Genomic DNA, 15943 nt, shown 5'->3' on the forward strand with positions numbered 1-15943 from the left:
AAAAGTGCTGTCAAATTGTCCTGTATGTTCGAAACGGCATTCCTCGGTGGTTCTCAGGGACTTTTGAGACCGTCCTGTGGGCTCGAGACTGTTTCCTTCCGATAGGTTTTCCGAACACACTTACTCACTCTTACAAAAACTATATACACATGAGCAGACATCTGTTGAACATGCATTGGTGTAATTTTTATGTTGAAATCTCCTACAGTTTTCGAGAAATCGATTTTATTATAACTGTTGTCAAAATTGCCAAGCCTCAAACCGTGCGGGCTAAATGCTAAATGCAGAATATTTACCAGACATATTCGTACCGGACGAATCCGGGTAAATTTATATAAAACCTGGAAAATCCGGTCATCAGATTTCAAATTTTTCAACCCAAAATCCGGGCAATATCCGAGCAAGTTTGGTCAAAACCACGGAGTTATTTAAGGAAATATGAAAAAAATACATTTCCAAATATATTATAACATCAAAACAAATATGCCGGTTTTAAATCGTATTTTAGGCTTCATGAAAAAATTTCATGATTATTTATATTAAACTTGTTCAAAAAAATCGTTGCAAATTTTTTTTTAACTTAATTTTAGTTTTTTTCTGAGTGGAAGAAATGAAGCGAATAAATCAGTGCAAAATCCAGACTTTATTCTGGGTCGGACTGAACTTTTCCTAAATTTTGTATTAAATATCCGGGGCAAGTCCGGGTAAAACTGGGCAATCTTGCAAGCTTATTTTAACATCACCATAACAGTTGAGCGTTCTTTGAGCACATTCTGGCAATGTTAGTATTTTTCGATTGAAGAAAATATTATGTAAGTTGCTTCCATGATGTTTCTCCGAAATCCTAGCAGAATCCCTTGAATGTAAAGCTTAAAAACAAATTCCGGATAAAGTAGAACAGGACTACCGAGCCAAAAAAAAACTATTTCCAATCCAATGGTAGATCATCAAAAAACGGCAGTTTCAAAATATAAAAACTTTCATCAAATTTCGGATATCAAATCCCTCTGAACTATAACTTTTTCGACTTAAGTTTTTGCAGTATGCAAAGAAGAAAGTTTTCTGGAGAATTCAATTTCCTAAACAAATTTCAGTTTTCCATATTTTATTACTTTCTAAAACTATTTCAGCTGGAGAAACATAAACATATGTATAATACAGGAATGATAATAAAAATTATGTTTTTTAGAGTTTCTAAAACTTTTTTTTCGAGCTTCTTTATGCAAAATTTTTAAAAGTCATAAACAGTGAAAATTCATTGAAAATTGAGTGCAAACTCAGGGAAGATTACAGAAAAATAGATAACATTTCAAATTATGACCTCGAAATAGCCAACTTCGAAAAATTTTATTAGATTCAATTCTCTACGTATCCAAAAATTAATGCTTACAATATGTTGGAAATATGTAACATGAATTTTGTAGCCGTATTTTCAAAACAATTTTTCCACCTCTAAAACAGTTTTTACAAGAGGTGAACGTAAAACTTTGTTTTTAGACTACTTTTTTTTTAATTTTGTTCGCAAAAAAATTGGAATAAAATGTGAAAATTGTTTTCAATGTTCCATTGTATAGCTTTTAGCTTGAGCTTTCATAAACACTAAAGGAATATTTTTTTATTTTAGAAGTTCAATTGCGAGGAGGCACGTGAATATAACTGTATAAATGTTCGGAACATTTGATTGACCTTAAAATGTTTCTATTGATGTATTTTAAAATAATGATAGCAGTGGAAACGATTTTAAAACTATTTTACTTCAGGAGTGGCAAATTGACACTCAAGGTCTGATAAGGGAGTTTTTCTGGGCTTTCAGGGAGCGTCCATAACAAAACTAATGACGCAAAACTAATGATTTTTTGAATTCGTTAGGAGCCCTTGAAGAAATGGCTTTGTTTTGATGCACCTGAAGGAAGTTGTAAGCCTTAAAACTTCCAATAGTGCATATTGACACTGAATAGCGGATTAGGGTTTAAAACGGATTGTAAGAAATGATTTCACAAAATTCGTTTTCTAAGATTAACTTATTGAAAATCAAAGTACTAAGACCAAGTTCACTCGTGTTGGGGAAAAGTGGTAGAAATTTTGACACTTGCACCATGCAAAAATGTTTTCAAGATCTTTGAGCGTTATTTTTTGTACAGCACTGTTTTTATTTCAGCCGTATGTGATACACGGAAAATTAAAAAAAAAGTAAAATTTACCGAGAAGTGAGCTGATTTTTTTCCACCCAGCTTTCTCGGTAAATTTTACCTTTTTTCATTCACCTAGCAAAAAGGTAAATTTTACCTTTTTCGCATTCACCTAGCAAAATAGTAAATGATACCGTTTTCCCATTCCCTGATTCAAAAGGTAAAGGCTAGTTGGGTTAGTTGGTTTTTGCAAAAAAAATAAAACAACAACCAAATTTATTTAAAAAAAATGATATTTATTCGAGATAAAAAGATTTTATTGTTGAGGCAAGTCCTTTCTTAGCCAGACTCATGGCAATTCGACTGCCACGACAAGCCACGATGACCACTTCTCCTTTCGACTAATCCGATCAGGTCCGGCTTTTCCGGAATGATATCTGGAGGATGACGTGGAATACATCCACGTGGGCCAGTCTGAAACAAAAGTGAAGTATTATGACGAGAACCCCAATATTAAATGATATCTAAGAAAATGCTTACCATTCTATTCCGATTTTCACATTTTGAGCACGAAGCAAAACTTGTTCTTGGCTGACAAAACAGCTTAACCTCAATAAACGGGTTCGGCAAATTGTTACCTTTTTTCGAGATGAATTGTACCGTTTTGTTTAGCTCAATCCAGGTCAATGTGGTAAAAAGGTAAACTTCACCTCGCTACGAGGTAAGTTTTACCATTTTTGGATTTACCTTTTTTCTAGGTGAATTGTACTTTTTTTATTCAGCTCAATTCAGGTAAACTTTATCCACTGTGAGGTGAAATTCACCTCGAAAAGGTAGAAGTTACCTTTTCGGCTTCCACGAGCGTTCACCTTGCTATCTCGGTAAATTTTACCTTTTTATTATTTTCCGTGTAGAAATTTTGCTATTTTTGCATCACAGCATGCGAAACTACAACACTTGTTGTTGAAAACTTGAAGGCGACAGATCTTGAAAATGTTGTTACAAGGCAAAATTGTCAAAATGTGATAAGTGTCAAAATTTCTACCACTTTTTCCTTACACCAATGAACTTGCTCTAACTGATTTACAAAATAAAAACCTTTTTAAAACAACACCTTACTGCACGTGCAATAAAATCAGAAATCTGCGTTTACCGCAGTAGAACAGATTTTTTTTAATCACAGCACTCTGAAAAGTTTTCACACTCATGCGCACGTGGCCCCCATAGAAGTAACTAATTATGATTATTATGATCAAACAAACCAAAAGTTATCATTCGTTAGAATTTTCAAAATGTCATATAAATCACTAAAATATCATTCACTTTCTTATAGAATGTGTATGCAAAACCAATTAAAACTAAAATGGTTCAATGGACTACGTTTAAGGGGCAAAAAAATACATTGCAAAGCCACAAAACTCTGGGACGTGCATCCGTTTATAAGCAATTGATTCTCGGCAATCAAAAATACTCATGTTATTCCAAAATTTGAAAATTTTCGTTTTTTTTTCAAATTTACGCTAAATATAATCATGGAATGGACGCACCAAATAATCTCCGACTCCAGATAGTTGATGAAATAATCCACTTTCCAAGTCACCTTTGAAGGATTTCTGCTCTGTACAGCGCCTGGGGGGAACGTCCGCGTCGTTCAAATGCTTTATCGCGCCGCAAAGGAAAATGTATGTTTTGACTATTACACTTAACGATCAATAACACATTGGAAAATTTATTAGTTAGATGACTTTAACGTTTTAAAGCAATTTCATCACTTAAATACAAAATAATCTATACATTCAGTGGCGGAGAGAAAAAAAAAAGCGTCCGTTGCCACCAAATCATGGCATACTCCTCCTTTTCTGTTAATTTGATATTTATTTTCACAGAACAAACTTTGGTTTTCAAAAATCTCTGTTTCTCAGTATATTTGAATAAAACTAAAAACTTTTTCGTGTACGCTTCGGGTCATATTGGCGCCCGATTGGCGCGGGAAGGTAAAATAGCAGATTCTTTGTTGAGTGTTGTGATAGAAATTTCGCTTCATTTTTCATGACTATTAGGACTTCCTATCTTGAATTTAGATTCAGAATACGTATTCGAATTTGGAACTCAGGTTTATAATGCAGAATTCAGTTTCCATTTTTAAATTCAAATTTAGATTCTGAATCCACTCGAAGCAAAATTTTTATCGATCAAGATAAAAATATCCGTGTGAGAATTTCGTTATCCCATAGTTTTGATTGTTGATTCAAATATCGAACTTTCAATCATAATCAATTTCAATTTTTGACGGTCGCCATGGAAAAAGAAAAACTTAATTTTTCACATTCCAGAGTTTATGAAATAAGTTTTAACGTTTCCGCTCTCCATTAAATTGAAGCGTACCAAGTACGCATCAGTACGGTACGACTTGCGCCTGACAGCAGCACCTGTTCGGGTTTGCGCTTCATCATGGTCGAACCACCACACACCGCACCGTTCGCGTCCGTCCAATGTTTAGCAGCTGGTCAGTTTCCTTCCTAATCCACAAATCCGACAAACTTATAATCCGATCGATGGAAGATCGCGGGATAGGAAAAATTCATTCAACCTTAAGCTTTGCTAAGCCGTCTAGACTTCAACGCCACGCCATCGCTAATCGACCAACGCTTTTAACGGGTTTTCAATTTTCATAGGGGCGAATGGGTTTTTTTTAACTTCAATTGTTTGAGACTGTAAGGACGAATCAAGAATGCCGCCAAGAATGGGCCGGTCCGTAATAAGAATTCAAAAAGCAGTCAAAGCCGAAGATAAGATGGTTATTTTTGGCCAATACTACCTCAGGTCTACCGTTATGGCTGACTAGACGTGTCTTATAGACTAACTTGTGTTGTATTGTAGCTGTCCGTTTCGACCGGTAGCCAATTTTAGTTCACCGACTAGAGTAGTTGGCCATGGTCAAGTTCACGATGGTTTTATTTTAATCGATTTGCTACTTAGTAATAAAAAGAAGGTAGCCTCATATGGATCCAAACTGTTTCATGATTCCAGCGACCATTGAACGGTACAAATCAATCATTCAAAATTTTATCAGATAAATTTTCTAATTTTTCGGTTTTTCTAGTCCTTTGTATGGCAGTGAGGTTTAGCGAAAAAATAATTCGGGCAGAATCCAGTTTGCCCAATTCAAACATGGAATCCAAAAATAGAATCTATTATTTTCTTGTTGTTTTCTTTGTGCTCCACATGACTTTCATAGTTGTCATTGTTCGCCACGCTACTTAATAGTAAAACATTTTCGCAGTTCAAAATGTTAACGATGCGTCTGCTCCCCGGACCAATGACCGATAGGAATAAATTAATTTTTCTTGTTTTTTTTTCACTTGAATTAAAACCACCTAACCTTTTATGGCTTTGTGCTTTCGGTTCAACCAAGATGGGTTAGGCTGATTAAAGAGACAAAGCCATTAATTAGTATCGATCGAGTAGCTTTAATTGTAGCGACGCGCTGAAAAATTTACACTAAGAAGAGAAGTTTACAATGTCTTCTGTTTGGGGGCTTAATATGTGTGTAGCTTATTCTTTGGAATTTATTTTTACAACAATCCGCAAAGTAACAAACACATTTTTAGTGTTATCAACATAATTTTTTAACCAATGTTTAGATTTTTTCCTTTCATTAACAACTCTACCTCTAGATGGGCTTACTAAAATTGGCATAAAATCGAACAAAATGTTATTCTAAATTTTTGTGGCGTGAATTGTTTTTACACATTTGACAAAATAAGATGATCAATTATACTGGTGGCAAGTTCTGATTTATTTATTTTTATTACGTATACACGCTTAATAATTTAAAATTTATAATTACAATTATTAGAAAAGTAGCAAATTGTCAATAAACATTTTCTCCTGAGCAACCTTGACGAAGATCTTGAAACACCTCAGAAGAAACGAAACCATGTCAAGCTGAACGGAGTTCGTGACAATAAATAGCCCTACAATTTGGTTTTAATTATTGCCGTTTTAGCATCCGATCTGTGGATCAGATACATATAGATATCTCTTTCATGTGGATTGGTTGATGATGAACAATATTGTGTTCCAAGGCAAAGTTTTTTTTTCGTAATTTTTTGGTTCCTTCCGAAGAAATTTCCGAAAGATGCCGAGGCCCAAAAGTAGGACAAATCCTTCGTCCGGTTTGAAGAAATTTCATGTACAACAATCACGGAAAAAAGTTCAAAATAATTCTTTTATGAGACTTATTTTTTTCCAAACTTTGTGAACTAGAAGTAAGGAGCATTTGTCGAAAAAAATCAGAAACTGGTAAACCAAGTGTTTGAAGGCAATGAGCTATTCGTTCATTCGGACCAAAATAAATGACAGTTACATGCACGACATACAGGAAAATCCTCGCAAGGATTTGAGTGCACAAATTAAAGCGCCCGACTCAATAATATTTTTTACCACGAACGGCTCACATCGCTGAACCTCAAATCATCAGCTCCTATCCCAGCCGCACAGCTGTCGGACCTATACGCGGCCCTATGGGTGGGGAGGCTATGATCACTCCCCTCCCCCTCCAAACAGGAAAAAATCGTTAAAAAGTACACAAAAACGCTCGAGGCTCTATAAAAATTTGAAACTTCCCCTAGCCGATACACCTTGTAATTTTCAAAAGATTTCCACCCCGTGGGAAACGCAAGAGGTTATTTGAATAGTCGTTATAGTAAGAAATTAAGATTTCAGTCAAATTTCTCATTGGGGTGATCAATTTTCCAATAGGTGCTTCAGAATCGAGGAATATTGTTCATCAAGTTATGTCTTGAGACGGAACACCATGTAAATAAAAAAAAAGGTGCTTCAGAAGGGTAGGACTTCTACTGACTTCTTCTTCGTTCTTCGAACATTGTAACCATTGTTTTCCATAACCAAGTAGGTAATATAGTTATATGATTACATACACAGTTAGAAAAATCCTCGTAGATTTACATGCAAAAACATGGGTGAAAAGGAATTGGCTATTAACGTGCGAAAAAAACGGCACATTTCATGTAAATTTTCATGAGCATTCATTGCTGTTGTTTACCGTACACAGTATTAAATAATTACAAGTTATAACCTGCAAATAAATGGAACAAGTTATTTCTACTAAATTTACATGACTTATGACGTAATGTAAATTCCCAAAACGAAAAAAATGACATTGTGAATTTACATGACCATAACAATGAAACCGTTCCGGCATATTATTCCTATTTAATTTTTGATTCATTATTTTATCTACTTTCAGCCATTAGCTTTATAACAAGACATGACAAGGTTTAAAAAAACCATTATAATGTTCATGTTTACTCGAAATCCACAAGCTCCACACTTGGAACAGATTTTTTTCGGTTCATCAAATCGAACTGGCTGCTTACCGGTTGGCCGTTCGGTGTTTGTTTGCGAAACGATTCTGCTACAGGGTGTATCTGAAATTTCATTTAGTTTCGTTAATACTTTTTGGATGGATGATTTTGAAAAAAGTTTTCATTACTTTTCAAAATAAGTAGCACTTAGTAATCTAGAATGTTTTTTGATTAATAATACTTGTCATTTGTTCGTTGTACTCTGAAATGTCCTTTGCAAAATGATGGAATGTGAGGAAGGCTTAATGAAGTTGTTATTTGTTTGTATAAATATTAAACAATTTAAATCGATTCACTTGTATATAAATCCAAGAACTTGATTTTTTTGAATTCACAAGTTTATACTTAAATCGAAGAATAAAGAGAGAAAAAAGCATTATTGTGCTGAATCTTTTGCAACAACAAATTGAGAATATTTTTGACCTTTTTGTGCAATATTTATTTGAACCAAAAGTTTAACTATTTTTTGTGCTATTCATTTTCAATTGTAAGATTTCGTATCAATGTTATCGGTAAGAGTTATCCCTTTTTTTTTAATATTAAGAATCAAAGACAAGAGGTGAACTGTTGGTTAGAACAAAATATCACTTCTCCAATAAAGTCTATAAAATTCTATCGAGTAATATACTATTTTTAAAGTGTGTGTGTTTTTTTTACAATAAGCAATAAAACATAATTTGTTTTTTTGTGAAAATTGTTCCACTTTTTTAAATTTATTGAAATTGGCAAACAATAAGACACACCCTGTGCGCGATAGCAACGTGTCTGATTCCAATCATCGTTTCAAACAAAAGTCATGTTAAATTACAACAAAATGACCCGAATGAGGAAACGCATGGTTTTTTTCAGGGCTGTGTTATAATATACAACACATCTGACCGAATTTTACAAGAAATCTAATTTTACATCAACTGTAAAACTCCGATTTTTTTTGTGTGTAGGTTTACATTATTTTATTGTTTTTCTTCAGGGTGTATTTTACTTATTTAAAAACAAATTTTGTGATGATTTTGTGCAAAGAAAAAAAAATCACTATATAAAGATGAACACTTTAAAGTAGGTATCGAATGATTATATTTATCGATACATTTTGTTTCACACGATTCTCCCAACGACGGAAACGAAGGCTGGGACGATGATTTCTCATTCAGCTCCATCGCATGAAATATCATCGATTTCCTGTCAAGGAAAGTTATTTTTAGAATTTAAGATAACTTCAAAACTCAAACAATAACATTTTTCTTCAAAGCTCTTTTTAAAAGTAAGAATAATCAATTTTTAGGTCTTCTTTTAGCATATCAAAGTAAACACAAAAAGGCCATTCTCCTCCCGCATACAAAAAAAATAGATAAAATAGAAATGTAAAACCTTTCGACACAGTTTTTAAAGCAGTATCGAAAAGTACTGCTATTCGACACTCTTTAGTAAGAAAAGCAGTTCTTTATACAACCACAGTTAGTTTTAACAAAACGGAGCCGAATTGCAAAAAACAGATTTTTTATCGAACCAAATATGTTTATTTTTGTACATTTATGATAGAGAAAAAAAGTTTTGCTTGCACTTTCCAGCAATTGTTTTTGGTATATCTTGCATGTATTTTGAGCCAATCAAATCAAAATACTATTAAATTTTCTATCATTGTTTCCAATTTTTATCATAGTTGCCTATTAGTTTTTTGTAGTTTTAAATATTTTCAAAACCGAAGGAAAATCATGAGCCCAAAATCTAAATCAAAATATTGTAACTATTCCATTCTATTCTATTCTATTATGTTTATTTATAGAGGATTTTAACCAACTTGTTCATTCGTCCTCTTAGGAGATTTTTAAAAGTTATATTGTGAATATTGTAACAAAACTTTGATCTCGGAATGAAAAGCAATTAAATAAATGATAATTAAAATAAGAAGTTCTAATCCAATTTCAAATTTTACAAGAAAGTTTATTATTTCAATAACAATTGATTAAGAGTTAGGACTCTACATAGAAGAATAGTACAGTAGATTTTCAATTTTATCACGCTCCAAAAATTTTACCGTAGAAATAGAGGAACCGTGAAATTGAAACTAAAACAAACAGCGAAAAAGTGCATTTTTATTGTTTCAAATTATTAACTATAATGTCTTAATTAGATTTGTATCAAAAGGTTTTGTTTGTGGTGCATGTGTTCTAATAACTGATTTGAAAAAATTTGGCGTCATGAATTCAAGTATTTCGTCAGATTTTGTGTATCACCTCTAGCTTTGGACCTATGACTCAGGGAATTTTAAAATTTACCTATTTTAATTGAACTCTGCCATTGATAACTGATAAACTAATTGATCATCATGAAAACTAAAAACTGATTTAATTTTTGTTACTATCTTTTATCAACGAAGGATCCCGATACAAAAATGAAAAAAATGTCGTTTGACAATTTTTAGAAAAATAAATTTAAAATAACATAACTATTTCTGACACCACAAAGTATTTTTTAAAGTTTTTTATATGAACCCTCCTCTTCAGATAAAAAAAGGACAATAAGCCGATAAGGGTCATACTTCCGGATTACTATTTTGGCTGTATAGACCCCTTTCGTTTTTGGCCATTCGATTTTGGCAATATTCGATTTTGGCTACATCCGATTTTGGCACATGTTCCAAAATCATACGGTATTTTGAAGCGACTATACCTTATTGTTTTCTCTATAACAGGACCAATATAATTTAGACAAACACCATAAATACGTTCCAACGTTCTTGAATGTTGATAGAATACGACTACAAAAACACAAATTTAGAAAAAAAGTAATCAAAAATAACAAAAATGATGAAAATTTCTTATAATCCAAAAGAAAATAGAAACAAAAGACAAAAAATTACAAAAAAAACTAAAAAAAATGATGAAGCAGCAAGCAAACAAATAGCAAACATGACAAAAAAACTAACATTATAAACAAATCAAACAAAGTGCGAAATGTATAAAAACATGATAAAAAAAATAAAAAAAATGACTAAAAATGGTCGAAGATTGACTAAAAATTATGTTCATTATGATAAAAATAGTTAAATCATCAGTCAAAATCCATAAAAAAAAATTGTACCCTTGAAGAATGTGGAATTTGTCGCCTTATGCTATCAGAAATTGATCCTTCATCTCATGTTTTTTCAATTATTTCTCAAAAATGGTTTAAAAAAGTTGGAAATATTGTGTCTTTTGAAAATTAAAAAAAAAACAATTTTTCACATTATTCGTACGTTTTTTTGAAGAAAATTGGGTACATTCTAAACAAAGAATAAAAATTCCATTTCTTTCGTTTCAGATTAAAATTTAGAATATTCAAAAAAAAAAATTATTTCTGAATTATGAATTTGAATTTAGAAAATTGAATTTGAATATAATATTCTTCGAACATAATTCTCAATGGCAAATTCAGAATTTGGATTATAAATTTGAATTTGGACACAATATTATTCGAACACAATTCACAATGGGAAATGAATTTCAGAATTGATAAAAACAACACGGATATTTCAGAATCACTATTATGAAAACTATAGCAGAATAAAGAAAAACAGAGTTTTAAAATCAGTTTTTAATTTATAACAAATATTTTATGTATAGTGTATCGATGTATAGTGGCAAAATCAGAATCATTAAAATTTCGTTGTGATAACCTTGGGCTGGTACGACGAAGCTTAGAAAAAATGGATTAGTGAAAAGTTTTTTTAAATTTTCTATTCTTCAACAATAAGTGCATTAATTATAGAAAATTATAGATTCACAGATTGAAAAAAAAAAAAAAAGATTGAAGTTGTAGGATATCGAACTAAGTTTATATAGAAAATCGGTTAGGAAAGTTTTTATTTCTTCTCAAATTTTTCAATGTTCCAAAAAAACTCTGATTTAGTTCAATGAGATCAAATAAGAGGAGAAGGGCAGTGTGCAGCTCCCTTCTCCCCATCATTCTTTGAAATGAATGTTTTTTCACTAGGTATTAAAATACTTTTTATTGGTTGATTTTTGAAAAATTGTAAAATACCCCCATTAGACTGCCTCAAATTTGTATGGGAAATTTGAAACCTGTGAAATGTCATACGCTGCAGGCTAAAATTGATCCTGGGCCTAGTACAAGATCTCATGCCAAATTTGGGCCAGATCGGACCACGGGAAGGGGTCGCTCAACGAGCCTGAAGTTTGTATGGGATTTTGAGACATTTTGTTCGAGAGGAACATGAAAAACCAGTTTTTCGTCAATAACTTTTGTCTCCTTCGACCGATTTCTTTCAAAAACGGGTTTTCTTAAAGCCTAAACTATGAAAAATATTTCATCCGAAGGTTTCATTTCAATTAAAGTTAAGATAAAAAAGTTATTAAGCTTCAAAAATTGGCTAACTTTTTAAAGGGTGATATTCATCACTGTTTTAATGAGGCGACTAAATGTCCGACCAGAACACTCAATGTGAAATACATGCCGTTTTGTCAAATAATGGCCGATTTTAACCATTGTTGTTGAGCTCGATTGCAATTTTTGATGTTTTTCTAATATTTGAGTTTGGATGATATTCACTTGATAGTTCGGAAAGAAGTAAGGGCGGAAAAATGCTTGACAATTTAAAAGAAAAATTGCATAACCACAGGGGCTTAAGAACATGACTGGACGATTTGTGATGCCAATAAAAAGATTCACCCTCATTTTCTATCAAAAGAAAGCTACAGCTAATATAATAAAAACGTGAGAAAAATGTAAAAGGACCTATTTTTGAAAAATTATCATTTAATTGGCATTATAAAGCGTTGGTACATGTGTTTTTCGATCTAAAAAAATTGTTGGCAGTTGAGTCGCCCAAAGGTGGAAATATTTACATTAGACTGCCCCAAATTTGTATGGGAAATTAAAAACCTGTTAAATGTTATGCGCTGCAGGCTAAAATTGTTTCTAGTCCTAGTACAAGATCTCATGCCAAATTTGGGCCAGATCGGATCACGGGAAGGGGTCGCTCAACGAGCTTGAAGTTTGTATGGGATCTCGAGACATTTTGCTTGGAAGAAACATGAAAAACCTGTTTTTCATTAATAACTTTGGTTCTCGTTGGTCGATTTCTTTTAAAAATGGTTTTTCTTAAAGGATGGTATTCATCACTGTCAATGAGTCGGGGGGGTCGAACATATTGACGCCTCATTAACAGTAATGAATACCACCGTAAAAAAGTTAGCCCATTTTTGAAGCCTAAGAACTTTTTTATCTTAACTCTTATCGAAATGCAGTCTTCGGATGAAATATTTATCTTAATTCAGGCTTTTAGAAAAATTGTTTTTGAAAGAAATCGACCGACGGGAACCAAAGTTATTAATGAAAAACTGTTTTTTTTTATTGGCATCACAAATCGTCCAGTCATGCTCTTAAGCCCCTGTGGTTATGCAATTTTTCTTTTAAATTGTCAAGCATTTTTCCGCCCTTACTTCTTTCCGAACTATCAAGTGAATATCATCCAAACTCAAATATTAGAAAAACATCAAAAATTGCAATCGAGTGCAACAACAATGGTTAAAATCGGCCATTATTTGATGAAACGGCATGTATTTCACATTGAGTGTTCTGGTCGGACATTTAGTCGCCTCATTAAAACAGTGATGAATATCAGCCTTAAAAAAGTTAGCCAATTTTTGAAGCTTAATAACTTTTTTATCTTAACTTCAATTGAAATGAAACCTTCGGATGAAATATTTTTCATAGTTTAGGCTTTAAGAAAACCCGTTTTTGAAAGAAATCGGTCGAAGGAGACAAAAGTTATTGATGAAAAACTGGTTTTTCATGTTCCTCTCGAACAAAATGTCTCAAAACCCCATACAAACTTCAGGCTCGTTGAGCGACCCCTTCCCGTGGTCCGATCTGGCCCAAATTTGGCATGAGATCTTGTACTAGGCCCAGGATCAATTTTAGCCTGCAGCGTATAACTTTTTCAAAAGTCGGGTCATTTGGGGCAGTCTAACCCCCATGCATGCCATTTCGTCATTTCAACCATTTTTGTTACATAAGTAGTCTAGGCCTAGGTCAGGCAAATAGAAATTCACTACAGCATCTTTGCAGCATTTTTTTACGTTTCGACAGAAAAATCAGCACTTTTTGAAAGGATTTATAATAGAAATTCGTGCCGGAACCAAACAAAATCAACAAAGATGAGTGTTATAGATGAGGCATGCTCAGTTTGGTAAAACTTGTAAACTTATCCAATGCAAAACTCTCTCGAAGCCTTAAACAAAGTTTCAGAAAGATGATTCTAATGAAACAAAATTTGATACCTGCTCACTGCTCGGTGATTTATTCAGATCAATTTGACATTTATGCGCTTTTTTTTTTTGTTTTTTTCTTCTGTTTTCCACCCCTGGGTCTAGGTGAACCTCAAGGGGAGAGTTCGATTACTTGATCCCCTTTTCCTGGTTTCATCATTTCTTTTAGGAACACCTAAAACCATAATTTTTTTCCCAGAAAAACTCACAGAAGCTTTGTTTTATGAATATGAACAACCTTTGTTCCTTTGTGTTTGAAAGACTTATAATTTATCGGGATTCGATAATAACACATTTCTTCGTACACTTTTGAAGAAATGATCTCAACGGCGTTGTAGGATATCGTAACCCTAGCCCAAGTAGTTTTTTTTTTAGGATAACCATAAAAGGTTTATCTCGATGGCGCAGAATCGAAACAGCAAAGAACAAGCCCATCCCAACCCGGAATTCGAAACAAAATTGTCATTAAAACAAGTACGAGGATAGTGCACATTCACTACCAAGATATGTCCACTATGCGCATAAAACAGCGCTGAACTTGTAATGACCGCAGTGCAAGGATTTCTCCTCACCTTAATAGCTAAGCGCCATAAGAAGAAACAGATCTAGCCTCTAGCTTTGTAGCGTTCTTCGTCAAAGTCACGACCAGGCCAGCCAAAGCCGGCTGGCTCAGCCTAACACGTGCTTGTTGTTGTTGTTGGGGTTCTACATTATTACCTTCAAGAATGGTCGAGTTCTTAGATACTTATTGCCAGATCGCCCCCTCACTCACCCTTCTTTTCGACCTCTCCAAATAGGTATCTAGGTTGACTTACCGAGAAAAAAGCGACTGCTGCAGCTACACCAAAAAATGAGCCCGATGGCCGCTGCTAGAATTTGCATTTGATATGGCATTTCTCTTCGGTTATTCACGGTATGGTTTCTACTACCTACAATTATTTCTCTGATTTCTTCCAATCAAATCACACCTATCGAGGGCACTTGGGGTTGATCCGAATGGTCTAACCCAGTTCGATTCTCAACATCTATCCGTGTCACACGCTGTAGCTTTAGGTATGCAAGACAACTCTTGAAACTCTTTTCACTCAATCAAACCATTATAATTTCTTGGGGCCGGTGGCATTTCTCATAGCTTTTTGGCTTTTCTCACATATCACGCACATCCGTCCCAAATCGTACGTGCGACCCCAAGGCGAATCGATTCAATTTTCTAGATCACTGAACTCGAGATAGCACTTCTTGCGGGTCCCCACATTTAAAACGTATGCAGGTATTAAAAGCCACCCCAAAATGATACGTTCACTTCACACCGGAATTACAAATCAACCTTCTTTAAAATATGTATAGGCAAAGGCACGAGCACCTCACATTTCGAAAACGGTTTTGAACTCCAAACAGCTGGCCCGGCAACTATAAACGAGGTTTTGTGAATCGAAAAGTAATTCTCTGCCGGACCCTTTCACAGATTGCCCCGACCTTGGTTCGGGTAGAAGTTTCGGGACCTTGAAAATTCTGGATCGGGTACTGGTTGTCCCAAAATAGTTCAACTTTTATTTCGCCAAACTCGTAACTCGTTACTAAACTGTTTGTAGAACTCCGTCCGCGTGCTCTAGCAGATTTTCGAAAGAAGTTTACGCGCGCACGTCCAACTTCGCCGCCGTACGATCAGCAACTGCGTCCGATCGGAGTTTTGTTGATCGTAGTAACAGTTTTTTATGAATGGAAGACCGAACAGTCGGCCCACAACACCACTCATTCGAGTTCATAACATCAGAAATCGCAAAAGGGGTCTCACCCAGGATGAACCTCTGGCTGGACACAGTGCCGGACAAATGCTGAGTTCCACTCGGCGAAAGCGCAGCCTCTTGTGCGTGGAGCATTACCGGTTTCCCCCATTTTTTTTCATTTTTTTTTGAAAATCGATACCCACCATTGTTCGTGCGGAATTAAAGGCTTAAATTTAAACTGGAGCAATGGGAACTCCATCGGGCGCGCTTCCGAGAAGATACACTGTCGACTGCATACAGATATGAAAAAAAGAATGCGAGAAAATTATGCTCGCTTTTGGGAAATTCGCAAGCGAGGATAAATATTCCCCAATAACGGGGGTTTCCCTTTTTCCTGGAAAGTTGAAAGGTAGGATTTTTCAGGATGG

At 34.2% G+C, this 15943-nt stretch overlaps 1 protein-coding gene across 1 annotated transcript in view; it reads right to left on the reverse strand.

The window, feature by feature from the left end:
* LOC129739506 (CLIP domain-containing serine protease B9-like) overlaps positions 1-15443 on the reverse strand; it is a 33497-nt gene extending 18054 nt beyond the window's left edge. The window contains exon 1 of the mRNA XM_055730976.1: positions 14604-15443. Coding sequence (XP_055586951.1) covers positions 14604-14682 — 79 coding nt within the window. The 5' untranslated portion in view covers positions 14683-15443. The remainder of the gene's footprint in view (positions 1-14603) is intronic.
* Between the last annotated feature and the right edge of the window lie 500 nt (positions 15444-15943).

Source organism: Uranotaenia lowii, chromosome 1, assembly GCF_029784155.1.
Source record: "Uranotaenia lowii strain MFRU-FL chromosome 1, ASM2978415v1, whole genome shotgun sequence".
Lineage (NCBI taxonomy): Eukaryota > Metazoa > Arthropoda > Insecta > Diptera > Culicidae > Uranotaenia > Uranotaenia lowii.